Source organism: Phyllostomus discolor, chromosome 4, assembly GCF_004126475.2.
Source record: "Phyllostomus discolor isolate MPI-MPIP mPhyDis1 chromosome 4, mPhyDis1.pri.v3, whole genome shotgun sequence".
NCBI classification, from domain to species: domain Eukaryota; kingdom Metazoa; phylum Chordata; class Mammalia; order Chiroptera; family Phyllostomidae; genus Phyllostomus; species Phyllostomus discolor.
The window spans coordinates 148,314,504-148,340,893 of record NC_040906.2 but is presented as its reverse complement, the minus strand read 5'-3'; the positions used below and the strand labels follow the sequence as shown (position 1 = coordinate 148,340,893).

At 38.8% G+C, this 26,390-nt stretch overlaps 1 protein-coding gene across 4 annotated transcripts in view; it reads left to right on the top strand.

Moving 5' to 3' along the window:
- Positions 1-3,341: 3,341 nt before the first annotated feature.
- Positions 3,342-26,390, top strand: part of LOC114493822 (synaptotagmin binding cytoplasmic RNA interacting protein) — a 31,046-nt gene continuing 7,997 nt past the window's right edge. The window contains exons 1-10 of one of the 4 annotated variants that reach the window (XM_028508454.2): positions 3,376-3,508; positions 4,856-5,015; positions 5,719-5,837; positions 5,962-6,069; positions 8,760-8,873; positions 8,973-9,149; positions 19,568-19,703; positions 20,624-20,829; positions 23,180-23,329; positions 23,876-23,997. In XM_028508454.2, the coding sequence (XP_028364255.1) occupies positions 4,868-5,015; positions 5,719-5,837; positions 5,962-6,069; positions 8,760-8,873; positions 8,973-9,149; positions 19,568-19,703; positions 20,624-20,829; positions 23,180-23,329; positions 23,876-23,997 (1,280 nt within the window). In that variant the 5' untranslated portion in view covers positions 3,376-3,508; positions 4,856-4,867. Of the gene's footprint in view, positions 3,509-4,855; positions 5,016-5,718; positions 5,838-5,961; positions 6,070-8,759; positions 8,874-8,972; positions 9,150-19,567; positions 19,704-20,623; positions 20,830-23,179; positions 23,330-23,875; positions 23,998-26,390 lie in introns of all 4 variants that reach the window. The other 3 variants (XM_028508456.1, XM_028508457.2, XM_028508458.2) reach the window with 3 other exon arrangements.

Below are 26,390 nucleotides of genomic sequence, written 5' to 3'. Positions count from 1 at the left end.
TGGCAAAATGATAAGCTAGAGCAAGAATTTCAGAAGAATTTTTATATATGATAGAATATTAAGTTAGAAGAGATCTTAAAAATTATGTTTTAATACACTTCTTTTATAGATGAAGAAATAGAAATTCTGAGAAGTGAAATGTTTTATCCACACTCACACTATCAATTAGTAGCAGATCTGGGATTAGAACCAAGGTTGGTTGGGTCTCAGCCAATTATCCTGTGGTTTTATCCAGCAAATACTTATTAACCATCAAATTCTGGGCTAAGTACTAATAGGTTTGAGAGAAGTAAGAATACACTTATTGAGCACATTTCTTGTGCCAGATCTTTTGCCTTCAGTCTATCCCAGTGGGTCCACCATACCAAGTAAATCAGTGTACTAGTTTGGCTTTAAAAAAATCTTTTAAAATTTATTTTTAGAGAGGGGGTGAGAAACATCAATCAGTTGTCTCTTATATGCACTCCAACCCACAACCCAGGCATCTGTGCTGATTGGAATTAAACCCATGCCAGGACCTTTTTGCTCTGCAGAACAATGCCCAACCAAGTCACAGTGGTCAGGGCTGATGTGCCATATGATCTTATTTGGGAAAGAGAGAGAGACAGCGAGATGGAGAGAGACAGAGAGAAAGGGAAACAAAGAGAGAGAGAGACAGAGACAGAGAGAGACAGAGAGAGACAGAGAGAGACAGAGAAACAGAGAGAGATAGAGACAGAGAGAGCGGGAGACAGGGAGACAGAGTCACTTGGGTTTTGAATGAATTAGGAAAGCTGTAAGAGTGAATGAATTAGCAGGCTATATCATTAGTTCAGACAGTAAGTGATGGTGCCATGTCCCCTGGTTGCAACATAGAGAGACATGAAAATATATTAGGGAGACAAAATTAGCAGGACTTGATTATTAGATATGGCATTGAGAGAGAAGACAGTGTCTTGGATGACTCTCTGGTTTCCAGGTAATGCTGCTGGATGTAAGTGGGTGATGTTCATTGAGATGGGAACTCTGGACATGAAAGACTAGAGGAAGATCATGTGCTCATGTTGACTTGGAGTGTCTGAAAGCTCAAATAAAGGTCTTGGGGGTGGTTAGACAAAGGGATCAGAGCTAGATATTTTACTTTGGGAGTCTTTGATCACCCGGTAGACAACATTACCTAGGTAGAAGCACTTTCTTTAATGAACGTACATTCCCCAGAAAGATCTAAATAAAAAGTGTTGGGCCCTGGCTGGCATAGCTCAGTGGATTGAGCTTGGGCTGCGAACCAAAGCATCACAGGTTCGATTCCCAGTCAGGGCACATGCCTGGGTTGCAGGCCAGGGCCCCCAGCAACTGCACATTGATGTTTCTCTCTCTCTCTCTCTCTTTTTCTCCCTCCCTTCCCTCTCTAAAAATAAATAAATAAAATCTTTTTAAAAAAGTGTTGGATTGCTCAAATCTATTATTTTCAATTTTTAATTTATAGGATTACTCTATTTTTTTCATATTTTTAAGTTAAACATTTTGGCTATTTGTTTTTCATTTATAACATTTTATGACTTTGAGATTATGAGCTAAATTGTTGCTGAATTACCTGAATACCGTAGAAGGTAGAGGTTTGTTAGTGATTTTAGGTATTGGATACCTCAGGTCAAATATTTCATGTTTTGATTGAGGAACCTATGAAAATAATCTGACATTTTATGTGCTAGGCACTTTGAAGAGTGCTCACCTAACTTTTTCTCCAACTATACTAATTTGTTGTCATAGCATAGAGCTTATTAGGGAACCAGTGAGCTCTTAAAAATAAGCTTGCTTTTAAATTAATAGGATACTCTCTATTCATTAGAGCTGCATTGTATAAATTAGCACCCATCCGGGTCTGAAATTCAAATGCCTTTGTCTCGTCTCTCGTGTAACTAGTCAACCCGTCACAAAGGAAATGTCACTTCACGTAAGATTTAGTTGTCAAGATTTTTGAAAACAGATATGTTCTTCACAGCTGCCTTAACCACGCAGCTTTGTGTGGCTTCAAGTTGCTCAAACTGCTATGAGAAAGCCCTTAACTGCTTAAAAGGCCAGGGACTGAAATGGAGTATTGCACAACTCCTCACCGGGTGGTTTCGCTTCCAAATCTGGCCTTCGTATCATCCCAAGACGGGAGCCACTCCTCGCTCCGCTGGATCCAGCCCCGTTCCCCTTCTAAAGCAGCCGGGGTTCCCACGTCTGAGCCTCGGACCCCCCCCCCCCCCCCCTTCCAGCCCAAGGTTCTCCTAAAAGCAAGCGGCGCGGGGCCCCGGGAGGTCCCATTGTCCAGCGGAGGGGACCTGACCTCCCCAGAAAGACTCCCACCCTGAGATCACGACAACCAGGTTGACCTAAAGTCTGCGGGTCTCGGCGCCGATCTCCTCCCCGGCCGCCCCATTGTCTGCCTCGCCCCGCCCCGGGGGACACGTGCGCCTGCAGCTTCCCGAGTGAGAGCGCGGGGCGGCGGCGGCGTGGACACCGCCTGGAACGGCTACGCGGCCGCGGCGCTGGGGCTGGGGTCCGGCGCGCACGGAGTGGTGGGTGCTGCCCCGGGAGCTAAGGTCGGGTTCCGAGCCCCCAGCCCAGTGTCTCGCCAGCTACGGACAAGGGTCGGGGGTGGGGCGGGAGGGCACTCAGTGGGGGTGGCGTGCGCGCGGTGCTGCAGAGGGAGTGGGGTGGGGCGGGGTGGGGAGATGCCTGTCTCCTGACAAAGGAGAACGAGTGGAACACGCTGAGCGGGCCCGCCCCGCCCCGCCTGGAGGGTAGCGGGAGGTGGAGTATCGGGAGGGGAAGGGGCGGGCCTTTCATTCACTCTCGGCCCCAAGGCCCCACCGCCGCCGCCGCCGCTGCCGCCGGAGCGGAAGGGCGGGGTCTCGCGGCTCCCCGGAGGTGAGAAGCTAGAGTGGCGGTGGGGCGTGGGGGCGGAGCCCATAGGCGCGCGTCCCGAGGCGTAGGCTACGTCGTCACGTCAGCGCGGGAGAGAGAAAGAGAGGAGCCGACTAGGCAGGGACCGCGGGGACGGGGCCGAGAGAGTGAGGGAGGGACTGAGTGAGCAGGCGAGCGTGCGAGCGAAGAGAGGAAAGGCGGCCAGTTGTACCTGAGAGGCCGCGGACAAGAGCGGTACCGGTGGGAGAAAGGAGCAGGGAGGGGAAGAAGAAAGGCCAAGAGAAGAAAGCAGACGGAGGCCACTGGTGGTGGCGGTGGCGGTGGCGGCAGGGGTGGCAGGGGGAGAAGGAGGAGCTGAAGGAGGGCAGGGGCTGAGAGAGTGAGAGAAGCGGACGCGCGAGGGAGGGGAGGGAAGGGGGGTCACGCGGGGGCGCGCGCGCACAGGGAGCGCGCTCGGAGGCGAGTGGAACTGGATCGGGTTTGCTGCCAGCGGCGTGAGCTTCGGCCGCCATTTTACAACAGCTCCACTCGCGCTGGACACAGGGAGCAGCGAGCACGCGTCTCCCGCAACCTGATCTCCTCGGACAGGATTCCTCCGCCGCAGCCCAACGGGGAGGTAACGACCGCCAGGACCTGGGTCTGGGAGGGGAGCTCCTTGACATTGAGAAGTGAGCTGGGGTAGGGCGGTGCGGGGAGAAACCGGCTTTTCTGGAAAATGGATTCCAAGGAGGAAAGGAGCACGTTGACTGGGGCTGCTTGGGTGTAGGCCGCGGTTCGCGCCGGCACTTCCCATTCTGCTCCATGTGCTGCTACCGTTCGGGCTTTGTCTGCGGCGCTCCGGGGAGGAGGCGGCCCCGTGGCCCACGCGGACCGCGAGCGGCGGCGGAGTTGGTGCTGTCGTGGCTGTCGCCGCGGCGCGGGAGTGGGCGGAGAGGAGCCGGTCCCGTCCCGCAGCTGGGAGGCGGGCTTGGGTGGTACTCGAAGGCCGGTAGGCGACGGGCAGTTCGCAGAACGCCCTCACGCTGCCGGGTTGTCGGCCCCGGTCCGGGGGTGGGACAGCTGGCCGGGGCGCCGCAGTTACTGTATGGACAGGAGCGGGATGGGGGCTTGCACTGCGCGCAGCGGCTGGGCAGGCGGGCGGTCGCCGGCGCCCAGGGCTTGAGAGAGCCATGTGTCACGGCGGAGACGGCGGCACTGGGGATGGGGGGGGGGGGTCGGGGAGAGCCTGTGGCCTGGCGCCGACTCGGCCCCAGTGTGAGGGGTGAGGTTGTGCTGCTGGTGCTTTCCGAGAACTCAGACCGCGGCTTGATGTTGGGAGCCGGTGACGGTCGTCTTGGCCTGGGACTAGGTGGGTTTCCGTTGGAGGAAGTTGTAGGACATTTGAAGGCGCAGAGCACGTGTTTCTAATGGGCTCATGGTGGCCTTAGCGGTGAGGCTGCCACTCTGGGTGCGGAGTCGAGGGCGGGCTTTGGGATGCGGGGGTGAAGGGTGGAGAAATTGGGTGGTGGGAAGGTAGCTTGTGTGAGCGCTTTGTTCTTCGCTGGCTGTTACTGATATATAAGCGGCAGGCGGGAAAAGCGCGCACTTTGGGGGTTTACCTTTGAGGGAAAAGCCCTGTTTTGCTGTATCCACACAAACCTCATTCTATGTATGGGCACAGCTGCATGTGGCACGCTGGCTGGTCCTCGTGCTGATTGGGCTCCATTTGTAATGTGTTTTTTTCCTAGGGAGTGTTAGCAGGTGAGTCAGGGGTGGTGCTAAGGAAAAACAAGTGAATCCGTCCTTATGTGCCGCGCGCTCCAAATCAGGCTTGTCAGGCGCTAGTGACTTTAAGGCTTCTTTAAAGGGAGGCGCAGGCTGGCTGGTGTAGAGATTGGTAGAGAAAGTAAAGATCGGGGCTCTCATTTTGTCCTCTACCCTTTTTGAAGATCCTAGTTTAATTTTGCTTATTGCGTTTGAACAGATCTCTGGAAACATGGCTACAGAACATGTTAATGGAAATGGTACTGAAGAGCCCATGGATACTACTTCTGCAGTTATCCATTCAGAAAATTTTCAGACATTGCTTGATGCTGGTTTACCACAGAAAGTTGCTGAAAAACTAGATGAAATTTACGTTGCAGGTAAGAACTAACACTTGCAAAATTATATCATGAAATTTTTCTATTGGATTTCTGGCTTTGAGCTAAAATAGCAACTTTTTGTGGTTTCCAATAAGTGTGGGAACTGGAGTTGAGTTTTGCCTTGTTGTGGTAGTTGTGAACTAGACGTTAAGGTGTCCTGTATACAGAGGGAGGGAAGAAAGAAAGGTTAGGAAGTAAAGGCTGGCGGACCAGATGGATAAGTGTATGATGGTAGCAACAGCTGTTATCTGTTGGAAGCAGGCCATGTGACTTTTGTAGTAGGATTCTTGTTAAATAATTTGGTAACTATAGACTTGTAGTTTGTCTGTCTGTCTTGGCGTGGCTGTTGCTTTTTCTAGTGGTTGTTTGAAATGAACAGAGGTTAAGTTGTCAGGTTTGGTATTTTGTTGGCTGATTTTAGAATTTTTAAACCTGTATATTTACAAATAGTGTACAGAACTATCTGACTTGGACACACCACAGGATGTAAAAGAAATGGACTTATTTTAAGTGCAGTTGAGAAGCCTACACACTGCAGTTCAGAATGGCTCAAGTATGTTTTTCATTGTATAGATGGTAAGAGGAATAGAATAATACTTAGTTGGCGCATCTGTTGCCTGTGTTGGTAAACATGGTATTTTCCATTAAAAATATTTTCAAAAATATTAAAAGTTGACAACTAATTAAGCTTTCTCTTCTCCAGGGCTTGTTGCACATAGTGATTTAGATGAAAGAGCTATCGAAGCTTTAAAAGAATTCAATGAAGACGGAGCGTTGGCAGTTCTTCAGCAGTTTAAAGACAGTGATCTCTCTCATGTTCAGGTAACATTAATTTAATGTCAGTGTAAAAAGAATAAAATCCTTGCAGTTTTGATATAGTTTAAACTCGATTTAATAAGATACAGATGAGATGATTATTAAATAGGATTGGAAAATTACTTTTCAGAACAAAAGTGCCTTTTTATGTGGAGTCATGAAGACTTATAGGCAGAGAGAAAAACAGGGGACCAAAGTAGCGGATTCTAGCAAAGGACCAGATGAGGCAAAAATTAAGGTATGTCTTAAAAAAGGTATTTTGCTCCCGTCAGTTTTAAAGTTCTTTTCACTATTTTATAGGTTTAGTAAATACTCCTTAGGTGTGAAATGAGTGTGTGTGTGTGTGTGTGTGTGTTTATGTTGAGAATTAATGACCATGAGATAATCGGCTAATATTTTCCAATTACTGTTTTTTGAAAAGTTTCCTCCCTTTAACTATTTGTTTGAAAACAGTTTGCTATTCTAAATAATTTGTTTTGTTGCCCAGCTATACTGATGTTAAACCTGTGCTGTTGGTATTCTAAATAAAAAATGTAAAGAAGTACATCCACATCTTATTTTTAGATATTTTTTTGCAAAAATCTGCAAGTCCAGGTTGCTGTCAGTGGAACCAAAATGGGAGGGGATCAGTTCGCCCCATGCTGGTGGAGAGTGTACCTGTGTAGCAGTTGGCTGCTTTTCTTAGGATTCTCAAGCCCTAAAGTGAAATAAATACAGAATTTTAATATTGCCTTTTTTTCCTCCATTATTATGGGTTATTAGGGCTAATTTGTTCATTTCTAAAAGCTGTGTGGAAATGTAAATGAGGAAACTGAGGAGTGGAAGTTTTTTTTTGTTTTTGTTTTTTTGTTTTTTGTTAAAGGTACTTTAAAATAGTAAATGGCCTCTAAATCAACTAGGTTTTGATCTTAACACATAAAAACCTCATGTGTTAGGTTTTTAGTTGTGTTGTTTTTAGCTCAGAAAATATGGTGATTGTACTAGTTAACCTGGTGTTCTTTTCTTTCTTTTTTTTTTTGTTAAAAGATTTTATTTATTTTTAGAGAGGGAAGGGGGGGATGAGAGAGAGAGAGAGAGAGAAACATCGAAACATCAGTCATCAATATGTGGTTGCTGGGGGCCGTGGCCTGCAACCCAGGCATGTGCCCTGACTGGGAATCGAACCTGTGATGCTTTGGTTCGCAGCCCGTGCTCAATCCTCTGAGCTACGCCAGCCAGGGCCCTGGGGTTCTTAATATAGTGTGCCAGTGCTCTTGAGTCAAGAGTTATGATTTAAGAAAATCAGTTATCATTAACAGTTATAGGTGTTAAGTGGTGTTTTAATGGTATAGGAACAGTGAAGCTTGGAATATGGCTAGCTGTTATTATCATCCATAAATTTGAGGCTTTCACAGGTCCAGCTGTCAGTGAATTGTGTTTGAATCATAAATATAATTTTTTCATAGAAATTTTACCAATTGTAACAGTCTACATTGGGAGATAGAATTATTACAATTTTATTAAAGGTTAAAGTTTAAATTGTGTGACTTTGAGTTGTATCTTTGGAAGGGAGTGGCTTAAAGTGTTATTGTAACAAATTGTGGCAAGAAAACAGGCATTTTTCTAGGTGGTTTTACAAAGGGAATAAGTGTTTCCTTTTTGTTTTTAGGGTTTGGCATAAAAGGTATTATTTGGGTCATACAAAAAATAAAGGTAAAAGAAGCGCAGGGATTACAAGCACAGGGAAAAAAGGAAGATGAGCCATTTAATTGTTTTGTTAATGTGATAGTAATAGATTTCAGTTTATTTTTAAAGCTAACCCAATGTTGCTTTGTTAAGCAAACATTTGGGTGTAATAGGAAAAGACTGCTTAAAATATGTAAGAGTTTGTAGACCTTTTTGTTAGAGTTTAGGAATAGAGGATTTTTTGTCACAGTGTTTTTTCATAAATACTTTATGTTCTTTGAGTAGAAAGTTTTTAAAATGTGTCTGGTCATTTTCAGAGACAGATGACTCCAAATCATTTAACTGAATTTTGATAAGCTATATGCCTGGTGTGTTTTTATTTCAGGATTTATTAGTTAATTATTGGATTGGTTTTATTATTTAGAAAACTATTTGTGCTTTGTGGTTTGAGTAAGTGGAGAAGAGGAATATTGTTGGGTTTTTCCTTAGGCTAACTGGACTGTTTCTTTCTGGTACTTTTGCTGTAATAAGAGATGAAGAGAAACTCCCAATGCTCTGAGTAAATATAAGTTGTATAAATTTTAACAGTTTATTTTCAGGGAGATAAAAATGTAGAAATTGTCACATTGTTGCAATTTCATAATTTTCAAAGTCATTTTGGCTCTTTTTTTTTTTTTTCTGAATGATCTATCCTGTCCTGTATGGTAAATGAATGTCAAATGAATAAGCGGTATTCTTCCTGTAGTTCCTAAGTTTCTGGATTTAGTTTGAGGAATGGAATTTCTGTAAAGCTGGTGGAATGCCCACAGTGGCAATGTGTACCTAGGAATATAAGCTATAGGGAATTTACTGGGTAAAAAATCCAGATTTGGGAGAGGTGATTTATACTGCTTCTCCTTCAGGAGAGAATTAAAGTCAACCAGCTTTTGTGCAGTCATTATTTTAGGAGGTATTGGCAGAACAGATATACTGTGCTTTAAAAGTTGTTAATGGATTCATATGTTTCCTGTTGTTCTCTAAGCGCTATTCAATAATTAGAGACCATCAGTAAATTGAATGGGATTTTGAGATTTTCACTATAAATTGGGGCCATTACAAGTGCACATTAAAGAGGAAATTCTGAAACATCAGAAACCGATTTGTAGGAATGTTGCCAAAATAAATGGAAACATTTGAACGTGATTGATTTTTTATTTTTAACTGCTAACTGCATGGGTATGGTCTTGTAAATTAAATGTATTAATGACATTTGAATTCTTAAAGGCACTCTTGGAAAGAACAGGCTACACACTTGATGTGACCACTGGACAGAGGAAGTATGGGGGACCACCTCCAGATTCCGTTTATTCAGGTCAGCAGCCTTCTGTTGGCACTGAGGTAAAGAAACTAAAAACTTTGTACCTTTTGTAGTAATGCACAGGTGTCTGGGTTCCTAAAGAAACTCTCCATGGTTTTTACTTCACATTTAACTTACAGATATTTGTGGGGAAGATCCCAAGAGATCTGTTTGAAGATGAACTTGTCCCATTATTTGAGAAAGCTGGACCTATATGGGATCTTCGTCTAATGATGGATCCACTCACAGGTCTCAATAGAGGTTATGCGTTTGTCACTTTTTGTACAAAGGAAGCAGCTCAGGAGGCTGTTAAACTGGTAAGTTTTTTTCCTTCAGTCTTCATATTCACTATCTTTAAAGTCATTTTTTCTTTTTTACTGTGCCTGCCTTTCACATTCTCTGTGTACACATTGTAGCAGTATTCTTGGCAAGTATAGTTGATGAGACTCAGGGTCTGTAAGGTAGTGTGGAAGAATTTCTGGTTCTTTGAAACATCCGGCCTAGTGATTTTTTTAATTTATAGGAATGTTAAAGGTTTAACAAAGTAACTAGTAGGTAGGGATCCCATAGATTTTGGCCATATCTGTACCATCCTTTTTTCAAAAATACTTCACAAAGACATTGTGATGGTAAATTTTTAGTTAATGAAATAAATGATTTTGTGGTGAGTGACAAGACTTGATTTAAATATACAAGATACTAGGTGAGGACCTAGTGCTTTTCCCAACCTTTTTTTTTTTTTTCTTTAAGATATTTTTAAATTTAATTTTTCTTGTATTGATTCCAAAGAGAGGAGAAGGGAGGGAGGGAGGGAAACATCAACTGGTTGCCTTCTGCACATGCCCTGACTGGGGACTGAACCTGTAACCCAGGCATGTGCCCTGACTAGGAATCGAACCTGCAATTGAACCTTTTGGTTTGCAGAATAAAACCCAACCCAACTGAGTCATGTCAGCCAGGGTGTTTTCCCGACTTTTTTTTTTTTTTTTAAGATATTTACTTATTCATAGAGGTTGGCGGGGGGAGGAAGGGAGAAAAAAGGAGGGAGAGACATCAGTGTGAGAAATATCGATTGGTTGTGCCCCCACACATTCCCCCAACCAGTGACCCAGCTGTGATCCAGGCATCTGCCCTGACAGAATCTTTGATTTGTAGGACAACACCCAACCGGCTGAGCCATGCTTCCCAACTTTAAAAAAATAATAATAATAATAATTTTAATGTTTCAAATTATGGCTTACATAACTCCTTCAAATTAGGTTTATTAAATTTTGTGACTCAGGTTTCTACATTTTATAGTTGAAGATGCTGAGGGTTAATGGTTCCCTATGGCAGATGTTTGTTAAATTTACCTTATCTACTTTACGTTTTGTGGGTAATTCTAAGCAAACTTAAAATCCTTAGACAGCTTCCTCCTCTTAAACTTTATTATTTTTTCCCTCACTACTTAGATATATTGCATTTTAAGTCAGTCCTAAAGGATAAACATAAAAGAAGTATACTTTGTTTTGTTTGCTCTATTGCTTGCATCTCTCTATTTTTGTGTATGATTGAATATGGTAAAGGTTTAGCATTAAAAAAGTTGCTACTTGGAAGAATATAGGTTTCTTTAAAAAAAAAAGAATTCAGGAGTTTGGGTACTTGTTTTTAAATCATGGCTCATTTTTCCTTCCTTCAAAGAATGCTTTCTATTTTAAAGGGGGTATAGCTAGCTCATTAACTGGTGACCTTTGAGCTGTCCAAATTTTAGTTTAAGCAGTTCAGGTATAACAATTTTTTAAAGTTCTGAAAAGTACTTTAGAAATAGTTCAGTTTAATCTATTAAAAAATAGTACATTTTGCCAGGTAGTAATAAAATAGCAGTTTTAATGTGGAAATGTAGAATAATTGACAAGGCAGTGAGGTGACATCTTGCTACAAAAAAAACCCCCAAAAGTCAGTACAGAATTTAGTTAGGTCAGATCCATTTTGTTTACTAGGTTACTACCTAAAGTCTTTTGTTTAATAAGTATAGTTATTTATTGTTATAAGTAATTTATGTATTAACAATCTTTAAAAAATTCTCACCGAGGGACATGCTTTATTGATTTGAATGAGAGAGAAAGGGAGAGAGGAAGAGAAAAGAAACAGGGACATGAGGAACACTGTACGCTGCCTCCTGTATGCACCATGATGGGGAACTGAATCCACAACTTTTTGTTTTACACGATAATGGTTAACCAACTGAGCCACCCTGCCAGGGCTGTATTAATATTTTTAAAAGGAATAATTAAACCAACATTTGTGTAGGCTACTTAATTTTTGCTACCACAATATACTAATTATGGTAGGTCCTCACTAGAACTTGTTTGTAGACAGTGTCCAGAAACTACTAGGGTGTCCAGCCTGTTAGCATCTATGGGCCACACTAGAAGAAGAGGAGTTATCTTGGGCCACACAGTAACACACAAACTCGAATGAAAACAGATGAACAAAGAAAAAGGTTTTAAGTAAATTTATGATTGTCTGTTGAGCCACATTCATAGCCATCATGGGTCCTGAGTTGGATACCTCTGTGACAGACATAGAAGAAGATGATATGTAATCCATTCATAGCATTATTTTGAATACCAATAAAAAACACATGAAATATGTTTTGGTTTGGACAGTTGCCTTGATTTAACAGATAATATAGTCCAAAATTGCATTGCTGTAGGCTTAGTGTTTGGTCTAATTATTAATACAGTTAATTTTTTTAACTATAATGCAGAAACTTTCCCTAGATAACCAAACAGCCATTTTGATTGGCCCGGGAACTAACTCTTAACCTAAGCTTTTTCCATTTTTTTCTAGGTTTGTGATTTAAGTCCTTATCTGGTGGCATACTTACTTTTATTCCTGGCTGATAAATAGATTTTGCACCTTATTTTGGTGCTTTTGAAAGGTATTCTTGCCTTGGCAGGTGTGGCTCAGTGGATTGAGTGCTGGCCTGCAAACCCAAAGTTCCTGGTTCAATTCCCAATTAGGGCACATGCCTGGGTTGTGGGCCAGGCCCCATTTGGGGGCATGTGAGAGACAACCAATTGCACACTCATATTTCTCTTTCTCCCTCCCTTCCCTTCTCTCTAAAAATAAATAAAATCTTTTTAAAAAGGGTACTCTTAGTGGTAGTGATATATATCCACTGGGATGAATTGAACATAATTGCTTTTTTTTCCCTTTTTTAGTTTTAAATTTTTAAATTTTTTTTCCATTGTCATTTAGCCTTTTTTAAACCCTCTCCTCCCTGGAACATACTGCTTTTTAAAAAAGGATGCTTTATTGTGGCTAGGATTATGGTGATAATTGAATTGGGAGATTTGCCTCAATCCAACGGTAAAAGGACTAGATTTTTGAGGAAATCATTCTACAAAATTGCAAAACTCATGTTGATTTGGATATGTTTTGCTACTTTGTATTCATTTGTGGAAATGAGTACCCCTCCCCTAAAGATATTCCTTAGTGGAGCATATTTTGAAAACTGACTTTAATTATGATAGTCTACTTGAATTACAACTCTATCCAAGGTGAGTTTCTATATAAAATGATTGAACTGTCATTCTAGTTGTAGATAATCAGATTGAGAAAAAAACCTTTTTGCATTATTTATAGATCAGGAAAGGTTAAAGCACTGTCTTTTGCTTCCGTGTACTTGAAGTGTCTTGAAGAATACCTTAGATTAATGTAGTTTATGTATTGGGCTTTATATTTTTTAATGATTCAATAATCATCCCCCCTTATAGATTAAAAGCTGTTGTAGATTTTAAGTTTGCGTCTGTATTACCTGTAAAAATGGGTCAATTGATGTTAACAGCTGAAGAGGCATGAAGTTAGAAGCAGCTACCAAGCAGCCACAAACTTTTTAAATGACCCCATTTTCAGCCAACATCTATCTTGTATTTTGGGGGATAAAAGCAATTCATATCTAAATGATGATAATCTAGCTAGGAAAGCAAGATCTAAATTTCTAAAGGTTAATAAAACTATCACTTAAGTACTTGTGAAGTCATAGAAGCCTGCTGGATGCTACATTTTTACCTTTTAATATGACCTCAACCCATTTTTCAGAGTAGTGGAATTATTTTTATGCTGCAGAGGAGTAAATAGGCTGGCTGGCTTGCCTGAGGTCCTACTGCTTTAGTTTGATACCAGTTTGTTAAAGAGTGCCTATTGTTAACTAGACATAACAAGCCAACAGTACAAGTTATGTCATCTGATAGCCTCACTCTTTAAATTATGCAGTAGTTTAGGTGGTATTAAAAGGAACTCATAGTCCTGTCTATACTGCCAAAATATTTTTGGCATCTAACCACTTTTTAACCATCTCGTCTAAGGTACCATTTGAAGAATCTTCATTTCTTGCTGCTCTCCATTGCTTCTTTATACTCTTAACCATTCAGCCACATAAATTAGGTCACAACAGTCCCATGCTGAAAACTAATAAATGGCTTCCAAAGGAGGCCATATCTTAAGTTTCTTAACCTCTCTGCTCCTACTCTTCATTACCCTTCTATTCATACTTTGCCTTTTTTATCCTCCACATAAGCTATGACCATTTCCATCTCAAGGCTGCCGTCTGCTGTTCTGTTTTCTAACACTTCAACCAGTTATCGTGCTGCAGCCTTCCAATCAATCAAGTCTTAGAAGGCCTTTCCTAACTTTGAGCAGCAAGCACCCAGCTGCCTCATAATGGTATTCTGAACATGATAAAATAGAATGCTTCTGAAAATTATTTCTTGACTTACTAAATTATTTACTTATCTCTCATCAGAATGTAAGCTCTGTTTTCTCAGTAATCCCTGACAATAGAACAGCGCCATTGTAAAGTGAATGTTGGATAAATAACCTGACTCGCTGATCAGTGCCATGTAAACCCATTACTTATGACAAGAATTTATAATATTCTTGTATTAGCAATGGGCCATTGTGCTATTGAACTCTCAGTGGTTTCAGGTTGTTATTTGCAGTTGTTTATTCTGTGCTACCTTCAGACAAGGGATTATTGTAGAATAATTGGGTGTGTGTGTGAAGCTTTTCCCATCGCCCCCTGTGGAATATTTGGAAGTATATGCAGTGTTTGGCATTGTCACAAAAACCAGGGGGAAGGGCAGGCAAGTGTGTATATATATTTGTGTGGTATGTTGCTGAAATTGGAGCTAGGGCCACTGGTGTTGCAGTGTGCATTACAGTCCTATACACTGGTGGGTGAATGTAGGTTTATAGTATGTGAAACACAGTTTACTCTTATTTATTTACTTATTATTTGTCTTTCTTGTATTTTTATTATTATTTTGTATACTTATGAATTATTTTTTAGGTAATGATGGCTGGTAATTTATCCTACTTTTGCCCACTGCTGTGTAATGGAGGTATCCTGCAGAAAATGCCATTAGGGCTCATGTTTCGAACTCTGGAATAGTTGATATCTATGTGCACATTAAAAATGACTGATTTTATGGCTACTGATGGTTTTATTTACCAAAGTGGTTGTGTGCACCAGTGTAATGTGTAGAGCTGTTTTGGAGAATGCAGCTCTAATGAGATAGGCCTACAAAATATTTTAGTAGCCACTTAAAAATATTTAGTGGGTTTAATGTGAAATATTTTACTATGGGCATTCAGGGTAGTTTGATTCAGCTCTTGACTTTAGAATTTACAGGACATGTGCAGCTAATTACAATTAAAGTAGAAGCAGATGGTTCAAAGGGTAACAAAGGGATGATGGGATAGATTGCTTTGGGTAGGGGTTGTTAGAGAAGGCTTTGTGATAGAGAGGTTTGAGCAGGACAGTGAAGGACATAGGTGGTAACTCTAGTTGAAGCAGTGTGTTTTGTGGAAAGAAGCAGGAGAAAATTTGTATAAAGTTTATTAAAGTGTATAAAGGCAGTGCCAGAAGTCATTAGTCATGATTGTTGGGCTAAGTTGCGTGGTGCAGTTACAGTGTTGAGCCTTGGTGTGGGTAGCTTGATATAAATGACAGAATGATAAAGGATGTTTGGATGAAGAGAAGAAAGGCCAGGAGAGAGGCAGCACAAGAAAGGAGTAAGGTTAAAGATTTTGAAGGGAGAAATGATAGGCAGTGGTGTTTTGTAGGTTTTAATGCAGTTTTTATCAGTGATTTAAATGAGGGTGTAGTTGGACTGCCCTCTAAATGTTTGGTTACTTCAGTCAGCATGGAGTGATAAATGCCCTGGATGACCAAATCAGGATCTGAAAAGATTGTGATGTACAGTTAGTTCGCACCAGCAAGATGGAATTGACTGGGGGCAAAAGACAAGTCCTATACATATGTAGTGTCACATGTAAGCTGTAGTGTGAGTCAGCAGAGTGGTGTTGCCAAATAAGCTGAGGTTATCATGGACTACATATTACAGAGGTGTGGTGTCTAGAAATGGAAGATTAGTAATAGTCTTAGTTTATTCAGCTCCTCAGTCTGCATGTACAAAATTATGGTATGGATGTCACTATTTGGTGACACTCTAGGAAGCACTTCAGTTTACCATGTCAGGGAAGGAATGATTAGCCAAGCATATAGAGAACAGTTTAGTTTTGAGCATTGTGTTCAGATAAATAAAGTGCTGTCATTCAGAGGAGGAAATACAATTATTGTAGAATTTTTAGGGAAGTAAATTTTGGCTCAACCTACAGAAGACTTTGTAATTAAATGTTTAAAAATAAAGTGGGCAGGCTTTGTGTAGGTAATGGCTTTGCTGCTAAAGAAAAGTTAGGAGCAAGTAACCAACCACTTTTGTACCAAATTCTAAATCTGAGATTGCTAAATTTCTGGGGATTTGGTGACTGGCTATGAGGAAAGGAAAAAATGACTTGTTATTTTGAGTCTAGAAGACAAATGTTCCAGACTGTACAGCTCCTATTTTGGTGTTTGAAATACTGAAACTGCACTGATTAATGTTCAAAATTTATCCTTATTTTATTTGGTCACCTCATTGTGGTACTGAATCTGAAAGTTATAAAAAATTTTGGTTTTAAGATTTTATTCATTTATTTTTAGAGAGGGGGGAGGGAGGGAGAAAGAGGGAAACATCCATGTGCTTGGGAAACATTGATAGGTTGCCTCTCACACGTCCCCAACCAGGGACCTGCAACCCAGGCATGTGTCCTGACCAGGAATCAAACCAACAACCTCTTGCTTTGCGGGATGATGCCCAACCAACTCTGCCACACTGGTCAGCACTTTGCTTTTTTCCTTTTTAAAAATATTTTATTTACTTATTTTTAGAGAGTGGAGGGGAGGGAGAAAGAGAAACACTGATATGTGAGAGAAACATGGATAAATTGCCTCTTGCATGAAACCAGCTGGGACCTGGCCCTGCAACTCAGCACGTGTGCCCTGACTAGGAATTGAATGGGTGATCTTACCATTTGTAGCCACACCAGTCAGGGCAAGATCTCACTTTCTAAACACTTTGAAACCATTATAGTGCCGTGATATACTAACACTTAAGAATTAGGGTTTACCAGCAGATTAGAATCTTTTGAAGGTTCAGAAGAGTTTTTGTTATGCCCTCCTAACCATCTAACTCACTGTCACCCATCTGCTGAGATGTGAAGTTTATTTTTGAATTGCAGATGAAAGATGGGTTTTGTCTGGCCACATTGCTCAGTTGCTTAGAAGGTCATTCCATACACCAAGTTTGCATGTTTGCTCCCTGGTCAGGACACATACAAGAATCAACCAATGAATGCATAACTAAGTGGAACAACAAATCAATGTTTCTCTCTCTCTCAAATTAATCCAACAATACAAAATTTTATTGGTCTTAAAAAATAAAGAATGAGTCCTGGTTGGTGTGTGTGGCTCAGTTGGTTGGACTATCATCCAGTAACTGAAGGGTTGTGGGTTCTCTAGTCCAGGTGTGAATGGGAGGCAACCAGTCAATATTTCCCTCTCACATCAATGTTTCTCCCCTCCTCTTTCTCTAAAAACAGTGAAAAATGTCCTCAAGTGAGGATTTTTAAAAAAGGGAATGAGAAAAGTTGAATGATTTGTGTGTGTGTGCATGCACGTGCGTGTGTGAAAGTGCATGCTTAATTCGTATATGGAAGATGGGGCATTGCTTAAAAGAGGTGTTTATTTCTGGGTACTTTTATTTGAATAATATGCTCAGAGGGTCATCTTTGCTACTTTATTAATGACTTCTTTTCATTGGCAAGGCAGTTTATTTTCTGTGGGTTAGCTATAATTATTTCAAGATTTTTTAAGTAAAATAATATGAAGAGTTATAGTTCACTTTATAATCCTGCTAAATCTTCATGTCATTTATATTCGGAGAACACATCTATCCTAAATACACTATTTTCTACCTACCCTGTCTTGATTAACTGTAGCAAGGTAGTGATAATGAATTAGAAGGGAAGAACTCTTCTTATTGATAATAATGGGACCATTCATTACTTCTTTAAAGCAGCATTGTTAATGTTGATGGAAATAGTATAAACAATAATATAAAAACTTTAGTTTTTTTGTTTTTAAGAAACAAGTATTTTCTTATAGTAAATTCCTGGAACGTTTGGGGAATAAAAATATAAAACAGGGAAAGTTACACAAAATTCTTGTCATCTTCAAAATAACTCCTCTTTCTCCCTTTAAACACTTTGTATTTCCTTTCATTCTTTTTTTGATAATCTAATGTTTTTGTCAGCTCCTGTAGAGTAGATGACCAAATTGAAAGCCAGTGATTTCTCAGTAATCTATTTGATGCTAGATCATAAAAATCGAGGGAATGTACATATCTTAAAACAATTGCGTTTGGTTAACTTATTTGTGAAATATAACTTATATTGTATCCACTTGTCTATAATCTCTTGCATGATGGGTTCAGCCATAGCTCTACTATTTGCAGGTAATCTGTATATTTCTAGTTTTAAGAGGTTTTTAGTCTAAATAGGATATAAATGCTATGACAAAACATTCTGTGGCATGATTTTTCAACCCTGTAGAATGGATAATTATTTGTTATGCTGGGCTATCCCATGAATTGCAGTATGTTTAGTAACATTTCTGGCCTTTATCTACCTACTAAATACCAGCAACAAGCCTCCCACCCCTAGTTGACAACCAAAAAAGTCTGTAGACATTGTCACGTGTCCCTTGGGGAACAAAATCCCTCCTGTTGAGAACTGTTGGTCTGTGTTAACATAGAAGGGTGTTATTGTTGACCTTTATAGGATGTAGGGATTGTAGAGTATTATAGATGGTTGAGCTCAAATCCACAGGTATGTAGAGTTTGGATGTGAAAGTTTGAGCGAAAACATTTTATTTCAGAGCCTTAGCAGTATGACAGCTGTTTGAGAAATGATGTAAATAGCTAAGGTTGTAGTATCGTGGAGGAAAAGATTTTAGGATGGATTTATATAACGTACAAGTATTTGAACTTTTATCTTTTTGGTGATGGGAAGCCATTGAGATTCATTTTTCCAATAGGAAAAAATTAGGATCATTTAAAAGAAGCCTCTGGTATAACATAAAGAGTAGAGAATGCTAGAGTGATAATGACCAGAGACTTGGGTAGAGTGAACTGAGTAGGTGGGATAGGAAGTACAGTTGTTCTGAACTGAAGGAAGGTGTTTGATCTTTATGTTCAATTTTGAATATCTGGAGATGGAGAAGAAGACAGGGATAGATAGATCAGTCTTCTGACAATGTATGTTTTCTTCTCTTATGTACCTGTTATGGGAATAATAGAGAAGGGTGGGTTTACTTTCACCAACTTTTGCCACGAGTCTGGTCTATAAGTTTTATGAAAATTCATGTTGATTCTTTAGTTTGTATAGTTGCACTTGTATGTACATTTAAGGCAGATTTTTCAGGCCAGGCGTGGAGGGGATTTATCAATAATTATTGCTGCCGCTGCCACCATTATTACTACCTTGAAATTTTGAAGTGGTTTTAACTGTGTAATATAGATTATCAACTTTTCCAGATACCTGAATAGTTTTGAACTTTGGTTTGTAAATAATACTGATTGGTAGATTTGTCACTTTGACAGATTGGGTTTTGCCTCTACAGTATCTCTTCTGTGGGATATGGTTACTTGAAGTTCAATATATTTACTTTCTATTGTAATTTTATAGTTATACTTTTACAATAATCTTTACTTGTTTTTCTCCAACTTTATTGCAGGCTTAATGAAATTTAAATTGGTGGGGGTGGGGGGAGTAGAGGGATTCAGACTTAAAAGATTCTCCCTTTCAGACTTCAGTATTTGAATCCGAAAATTCTTATTGCAACTTTGTGTAAGAGGTTAAGGAGAGACGGAAAAATAAATGTAGATGCTGGTATTTGTATCAGTTTTCTTTGCATGAAGAGAAATGGTTGGCAGGATGGATTTAAGTAGAAATTAAGGTATTTTGGAATCAACCATTTTATATTTAAGCTGCTGCGGACCTGATTCCTAGTTAAACAAGTTTCCTAGATTTCAAAGTCTTAACAATTTTTTGCACTAATTTAATTCATAAATTTGTTTAGTGTGTTTTGTCACACTAAACAATCTTCCTGTCTATCTCAGATTACAATTTCCTAATGTCTTTGTGGTACTTTTTGAAAGGATAAATTCTTGAGAAACAGTGTTAAAATTTTAATTTGTTTAAAAAATTTTGTGTTTGTGTATGGGATGTGCATATCTTTCTCTAATAAGCACTTAAGATAGGATATTGTGAGTATTTTGAAAACATGGTGTACATTTTCCCCTTTCAGTATAATAATCATGAAATTCGTTCTGGAAAACACATTGGTGTCTGCATCTCGGTTGCCAACAATAGGCTTTTTGTGGGCTCTATTCCTAAGAGTAAAACCAAGGAACAGATTCTTGAAGAATTTAGCAAAGTAACAGGTAAGTTGGATTTATTTGGAAGGAGGTGCAACTTTTAATACTGAAGGTAATTGCGTACTTCTGTGTGACAAGCACTGTTTTAAACACTACATTTATTGACTCATTGTATTCTCACTACACCCGTATGAGGTAAGGAAAACAGGCACAATAAGGCTTGGGGAAACAACCTGCTGAATGTTATGTAGTTAGTAAGGAATGCAACTGGGATTTGAATTGAGTCTGCAGAATTGTTGTACATCCCTGTTTTGGAGTATTGTATTTCTTTGTTCATATGCATTTCTAGGTGGTAGTTGACATTGTTGGTAGGATTGTTTGGTGTGTGTGTGTGTGTGTGTGTGTAATGGTTTGATTTTTTCCACATTGTGAATATGGTGCAATTTCTTTGAACTGTAAAGCATTTTATAACAGTTTTGAAATGACAGACTAGACTGCTTTTAAAAAAAAAATGTCTGCCTAGAATATTTTAACAAATTATCAGCTTGTTACTAGTCTCAAGGAACTTTTGAAATTCTTATAACAAGTATGTTTTATTTCATTTTAAATAAAGCTAATATCTGAGGCTAGAAAAGTGTCATTTAAAAAGTTTTTAGTGTTTGCTTGCATAACAAGAAAAATGTCTTACCATATCTGACCTATACTGCCATTTTACTAAAGCAACTATGTAAAGATTTTATGCCTCTCATTAATGGAAGCAGAATTGTCCTTAGATCTAATTAAAAAGAACATGTGTTTTTTTTTTTTCTTGTGTTGGGAATATTCGAAAGTGTTTTGGAAAGGCAAATTATTTGTTGAGTCCCTTGTAAAGATAAGTGATTATTTTTCTTTCTTGGTATTCAAGTATTAGAAAAATAAATCCTTTGATCTACTTGTTCTTGCTTGTTGTTTTATCTAATTTTTCTGGAATGGTTGCTTACTTTCAGAGGGTCTTACAGACGTCATTTTATACCACCAACCAGATGACAAGAAAAAAAACAGAGGTTTTTGCTTTCTTGAATATGAAGATCATAAAACAGCTGCTCAGGCAAGGCGTAGGTTAATGAGTGGTAAAGTCAAAGTCTGGGGAAATGTTGGAACTGTTGAATGGGCTGATCCTATAGAAGATCCTGATCCTGAGGTTATGGCAAAGGTAATGGCAGTCAAGTTAAAAAAATTTTTTTAAGGGGTTGATAGGGGAAGGTTTTGGGGGTGGAGGGAGAACTTATAAAACGATTGTGTACTTTTTTTAAACCATATTTTTGAAAGTGAAAAGTGTTCCTTATTAAGGTGACAATTCCAAAAATGGTACCATGGAATAACTCTTGCACAAAATAGAGCATGAAAAGTGATTACAGAATTTATTCAAGGAAACCTGGCCATAAGGCATAGCTGTCACACTCATGATAAAGTAGTTAGTCTACATGCTGTGGAAATGGTGTACTTCATTTTTGTGTGGATTCCTAGAGCAATCTCTTTTGAGTTTTTGAGAATGGTGCTATTAGCTTGGGTGATTTTGTGTTAAAAGTCCTACTCCTAAAAATAGTGTATGTACTGGCCTCAGCAGAGCTGCTGCAGTTACAAGGTTTATCTATTATTAGTTATCCTGCTTCAGCAGTCAGTTGAGACATTCTATGAGAACAAACATCTCGAGTCAATACTTTAATGCAGTTTGCAGTTATTTTACCCTTTGTCCTTTAAGACTCTCCCTTAATGGTTATAGGCTAGCTAGAACAATTAAGTTCACTTAAATCTAAGAGATGAGTGAAATGCCAGTGTCTACATGGTAACTTTTTTAAAGGATAATTTTTTAAATTTATTTTTAGAGAGGGGGGAAATAAGGGAGAAAGAGAGGGGGAGGAAACAAGGATGTGTGAGTGAAACATGAATGAAACACTTGCCTCTTGCAAGCGCCCAATGGGGACCTGGCCTGCAACCTAGGCATGTGCCCTGGTAGAGAATCAAAACTACCTTTTGGTTCGTGGGCCAGTGCTCAATCCACTGAGGTACACCTTCCAGGGCAGGATAAGTAGTCTTCACCTAAGCTATTCAGGATTCTTTTTTCCTCTGGCCTTTTAAACTCTCGTTGGGTTAACACTTGAGATGAAGAAATTTGGACGCTTTGTACATATTCTAGGAGCAAGCAATAATGTTTCTTAGTAAAAAAAGATCATGTTTTATAGTTGTATTTTTGAGGAGCTTTCAGGATTGAAAGAATTTATCTTAATATTTTGAACACTCTCTCTCCCCTTAGCTGAGATTTTTAAAAGCTGACCCTAATTAGTTTTGACTACCTGTGTTAACTTAAGTTAAATGTTTAACAGCTATCTTAGAGGGGGTGGTGTTTACATTGTTAGTAAATAACCATCTTCGTTTTAGTTGCAAAATAATTATTTAATAACTATTAGGCATGTGGTCTTTTTTGAGCAGAAAGTACAGAGTTACCATATATCCCCTGCCCACACACAGGTAGCCTCCCCCCACTATCAGCATTTACATCAGATTTATACATTTGTTACAATCAGTGAACCTGTATTGACACATTATAACTCCAAGTCCATGGTTTACATTGGGATTCACTCTTGATGGTGTACATTCTCTGGGTTTGACCAATTTGTGACATGCATTTACCATTACAGTATCATACAGTAGTTTTACTGCCCTAAGAATCTCCCTGATTTGCCTATTCATCCTTCACTCTCTTCTAACCCCTGGCAATTACTGATATTTTTACTGTCCATAGTTTTTTGCCTTTTCCCAAATGTTACATAGTTGGATAGTTAGAATCATAAAGTATGTAGTAGCTATTTAAGCTTATCTTTCAGTTACATGCATTTGTTTCTTTCATGTCTTTCATGGCTTAATAGCTCATTTAACACTAAATAATTCCATTGTCTGGATGTACCACAGTTTATCCATTCACCTACAAAAGGATATCTTGGTTGTTTCCAAGTTTTGGCAATTAAGAGTAAAGCTGCTGTATATGTATACACGCACATTTTTGTGTGTACGTATTTTCAGCTCTTTTGTGTAAATAACAAGGAGTATAATATGGCTAATTTTGTTAGGAGCTGCTCTCCAAATTGTCTATACCATCTTGCATTCCTACCAGCAATGTTCCTGTTGCTCCATATCCTCAGCAGCATTTGGTGATGTTAATGTTTTGGATTTTGACCATTCTAGTGGGTATGTAGTGGTATCTCACTGTTTATCATGATTTTCTAATGACATGATGTTGAGCATCTCATCATATACCTATTTATCATCTGTGTATCTTTTTTTATTGAGATATCTGTTCAGGTTTTTTGCTCATTAGATCCAGCTGTCAACATTCCTTGGTATTTACCCAAATGAGTTGAAAACAGTTTTTTTGTTTTTTTGTTTTTTTGTTTTCCCTGATGGTGTGACTAAAGTTAACTTTGCAGCATGGGGTGGTGGCGGATTGAAAATTGAAACTTTTGGAAATATACAGAGTTTGTTTTTGTTTTTGTTTTAAATTTCAGGTAAAAGTGCTGTTTGTACGCAACCTTGCCAATACTGTAACAGAAGAGATTTTAGAAAAGGCATTTAGTCAGTTTGGGAAACTGGAACGAGTGAAGAAACTAAAAGATTATGCTTTCATTCATTTTGATGAACGAGATGGTGCTGTTAAGGTAAATAACTGAGGGAATTATAGGCATCAAAAGTGGAGTAATTAATTAAATTTTTAAAAGATTTTTATTTATTTTTAGAAAGAGGGGAAGGGAGGGAGAAAGAGGGAGAGACCGAGCCATTGCGTCTCATATGCCCCTAACTGGGGACCAGACCTGAAACCTAGGCATGTGCCCTGACTCAGAATCGAACTGGTGACCTTTGGCTTTGCAGGACGACACCCAGCCAACTGAGCCACATCAGCGAAGACTAAAGTGGGCTAATTATTTTAGTCATCCTAGAATCAGAATGTTTTTAAAAAATTGAAGGAAACTCAGGTCAGGTAATCAACTCATACTCTACTCATACATACTAAACTTTATTGGCCTTAGCAAATTGTATACCTGACTAAGTAAAGAACATAATTGATTGAAGAGCTGGATCTTTAAAAAAAAATCTAACCTGTTTTATCTCATCTTTCCAACATTGATTATAAAATGATGTTTTTAAAACTTCAGTCATAATCAATTTAAATTTCTCTTATAATGATCAATATTTAATTTTTTAAGGCTATGGAAGAAATGAATGGCAAGGACTTGGAGGGAGAAAATATTGAAATTGTTTTTGCTAAGCCACCAGATCAGAAAAGGAAAGAAAGAAAAGCTCAGAGGCAAGCAGCAAAGAATCAAATGTAAGTGAAAGTTGTATAAGTTTTAATGTTAGTAGATTAGCTGGTAAATGACAGGTGTTACTCAAAACCTGATAAATCCATAACATGTCTTTACCTTTTAAAGACTTGAAAACTTTGAGGCACAGAGAAATGCCAAGAATCTCAAGAAAGATTTATTGAGCTCTTGCTGTTACCATAATGTGAAAATAATCATAATTCTAAATAATTGGAATTTATATAATAAGTGGAAATCATTCCAGGTTCTTTCCTACTTTATTTTTAGCATGTGCTCCTGAATATTTGTTTTAAGTATCAGCTGACCAAAAGTCTTAATACATTTTGTTAAAGGGTAGAGAGTCTTTTCTCAGAGGTAGGCAATATTAAATCTTCAATTATGATACACTTTGCTTCCTTTTTACCAGAAAGAGGCTCATAGTGCCTGTTGCCACCCCAAAGATTGCATATACTATGCATGGGTTTTGGAAAATGAAATGAGTTAGGTTAAATAAGCAAACAACAGTTATTGAGGTAAGAAAACTGTAAGTTGTAATAATTGGATCTTTTTAGCATATCTGTAAAGGAATATCTGCTCATTAAGACAGTGAAGGCACTGAGCAGTTTTCAAATGTTGATTGGCAGTTGACTTCTAAGGAGGAAAGGGAGTAATTGCTATTAGGAGTAAGAACAGTAATCACTGTACTTAACTATATCAGGCCAATGGTTTGTCCATTGCCTTATGTGGGATATAAAAGAGGAGGTGGGAGACGACTTCTTATATTTGTTACATAATTAGAGAAGTAATTAAGCTCTAGTTTATGCAGTTGTGCAGTTATGAAGATTGGTAAATTCTGAGCCTTAGTCTTTAGTTTTAAAGAGATTCAGATTAAATTATGTAAGATGCCTTACACTATTGCTATCTAAGTGATCTATCTATGTTTGTTCTATGACTAAAGAAAAGTGTCCTTCATACTTGGGTAGCATAAAAGAAAGACTACAAAAAACTAGGTTTTAAAGGGGAAGTTAGTGCTGTATATCTCAAACCTCTGAGTATACTATATGCAGTGAAAATACTCATCTCCTTCAGAAGACAGTTAACATGTTGTAGTTTATTAAAGTAGTGGCAGACTAAGTGTGGGAGATTATATAATATATGATTACAGCAGTTACAGTTATGACTTGATAGATGGAGAGTGATACTAAATAAAAGATGGGGAATGGCAGTATGTCTGTTAATACTTGAAAAGGAGAATAGGTCAAAAAAGATTGGTTGCATGGATGCTTGTATTTTAACTTGCTGCAGTGATTCACTGGTTTTTCTCTTTTTTTAATTGAACTACATTTCTATTTACTCCTCATTGTGTTCCTTTGAGTTGAGTCCTCTGTTACCCAATTTGAGATGAGGAAACAGGAACAGAGGTAAACTTGCCTAAGGTCAGTCCACACAGCTAGTAAGTAGTGGAATTGGATTTGAACCAAAGCAGTCTGGCCCCAGAATTTTCACTCCTATCCATATACCAGGGTTTCTTACTCTCTTCTACAGTTATTAACATTTTGTGTACACTAGTTTTTGGTTATGAGGGCTGTTTTGTTGTGCATTATATTTCAAGCGTCCCTGGCCTCTTCCAACTAGACGTCAGCAGCACCTCCTCCAAGTTGTGACAGCTAAAAATGTCTCTAGACTTTACCAAAATGTCCCCTGGGAGGCAAAATTATCCCCAGTTCCGAATTACTGCATTACTTACTATATGCTGTTACTGTATTACTTACCCTAGGGAGGTTGTGGTAAAAAATACTACAGCGTAGGTAACATGTATCCAAGAAATACATTCATTACTAGTACATGCTGAAAAGAAAAAAAAAAAAAAGTTCTTTGCAACCACTCAGCTAGTTATGACCTTGAACTTCATGTATCTGATGGATATAACAGTAATGTTGAAGAATTTGTAAAACAGAAAAAAAGATAATCTGTCAGTTATTCAGACAATCAGCACAGCACCAAAAAATGAATGAGAGGAGGATTTTTTTGTCAGTTGGAACAGGGCCTTTATGAAGTTGAGTATAATATACATGCTGAATAAACAATCAAGAGTAAATTATTCTCATAGGAAGTATTTTTATGTACTTTTTGGTATTAATGAGTTCAGATAAAAATGGTAAATGCTTTCTGAGGGGTAAGGAACTATATAAAATTGTGCTGTTCTACTAGGGAACATGAATTGGAATATTAAGGATATTTGGTCCTTTTAGATAGTACCTAAAGCATATGATGATTTTTGTATTTTCCGTAACTTTTTGAAACTGAAATTTTCAGATTTGGTTGTTTTAGCTTTTTTATTTTTTCCCTCATAGTTGCATATTTGGCGTTAATATTAAGCAATAGTGGTAACTCAAATCTAATTACAAAGGTGTTTTTT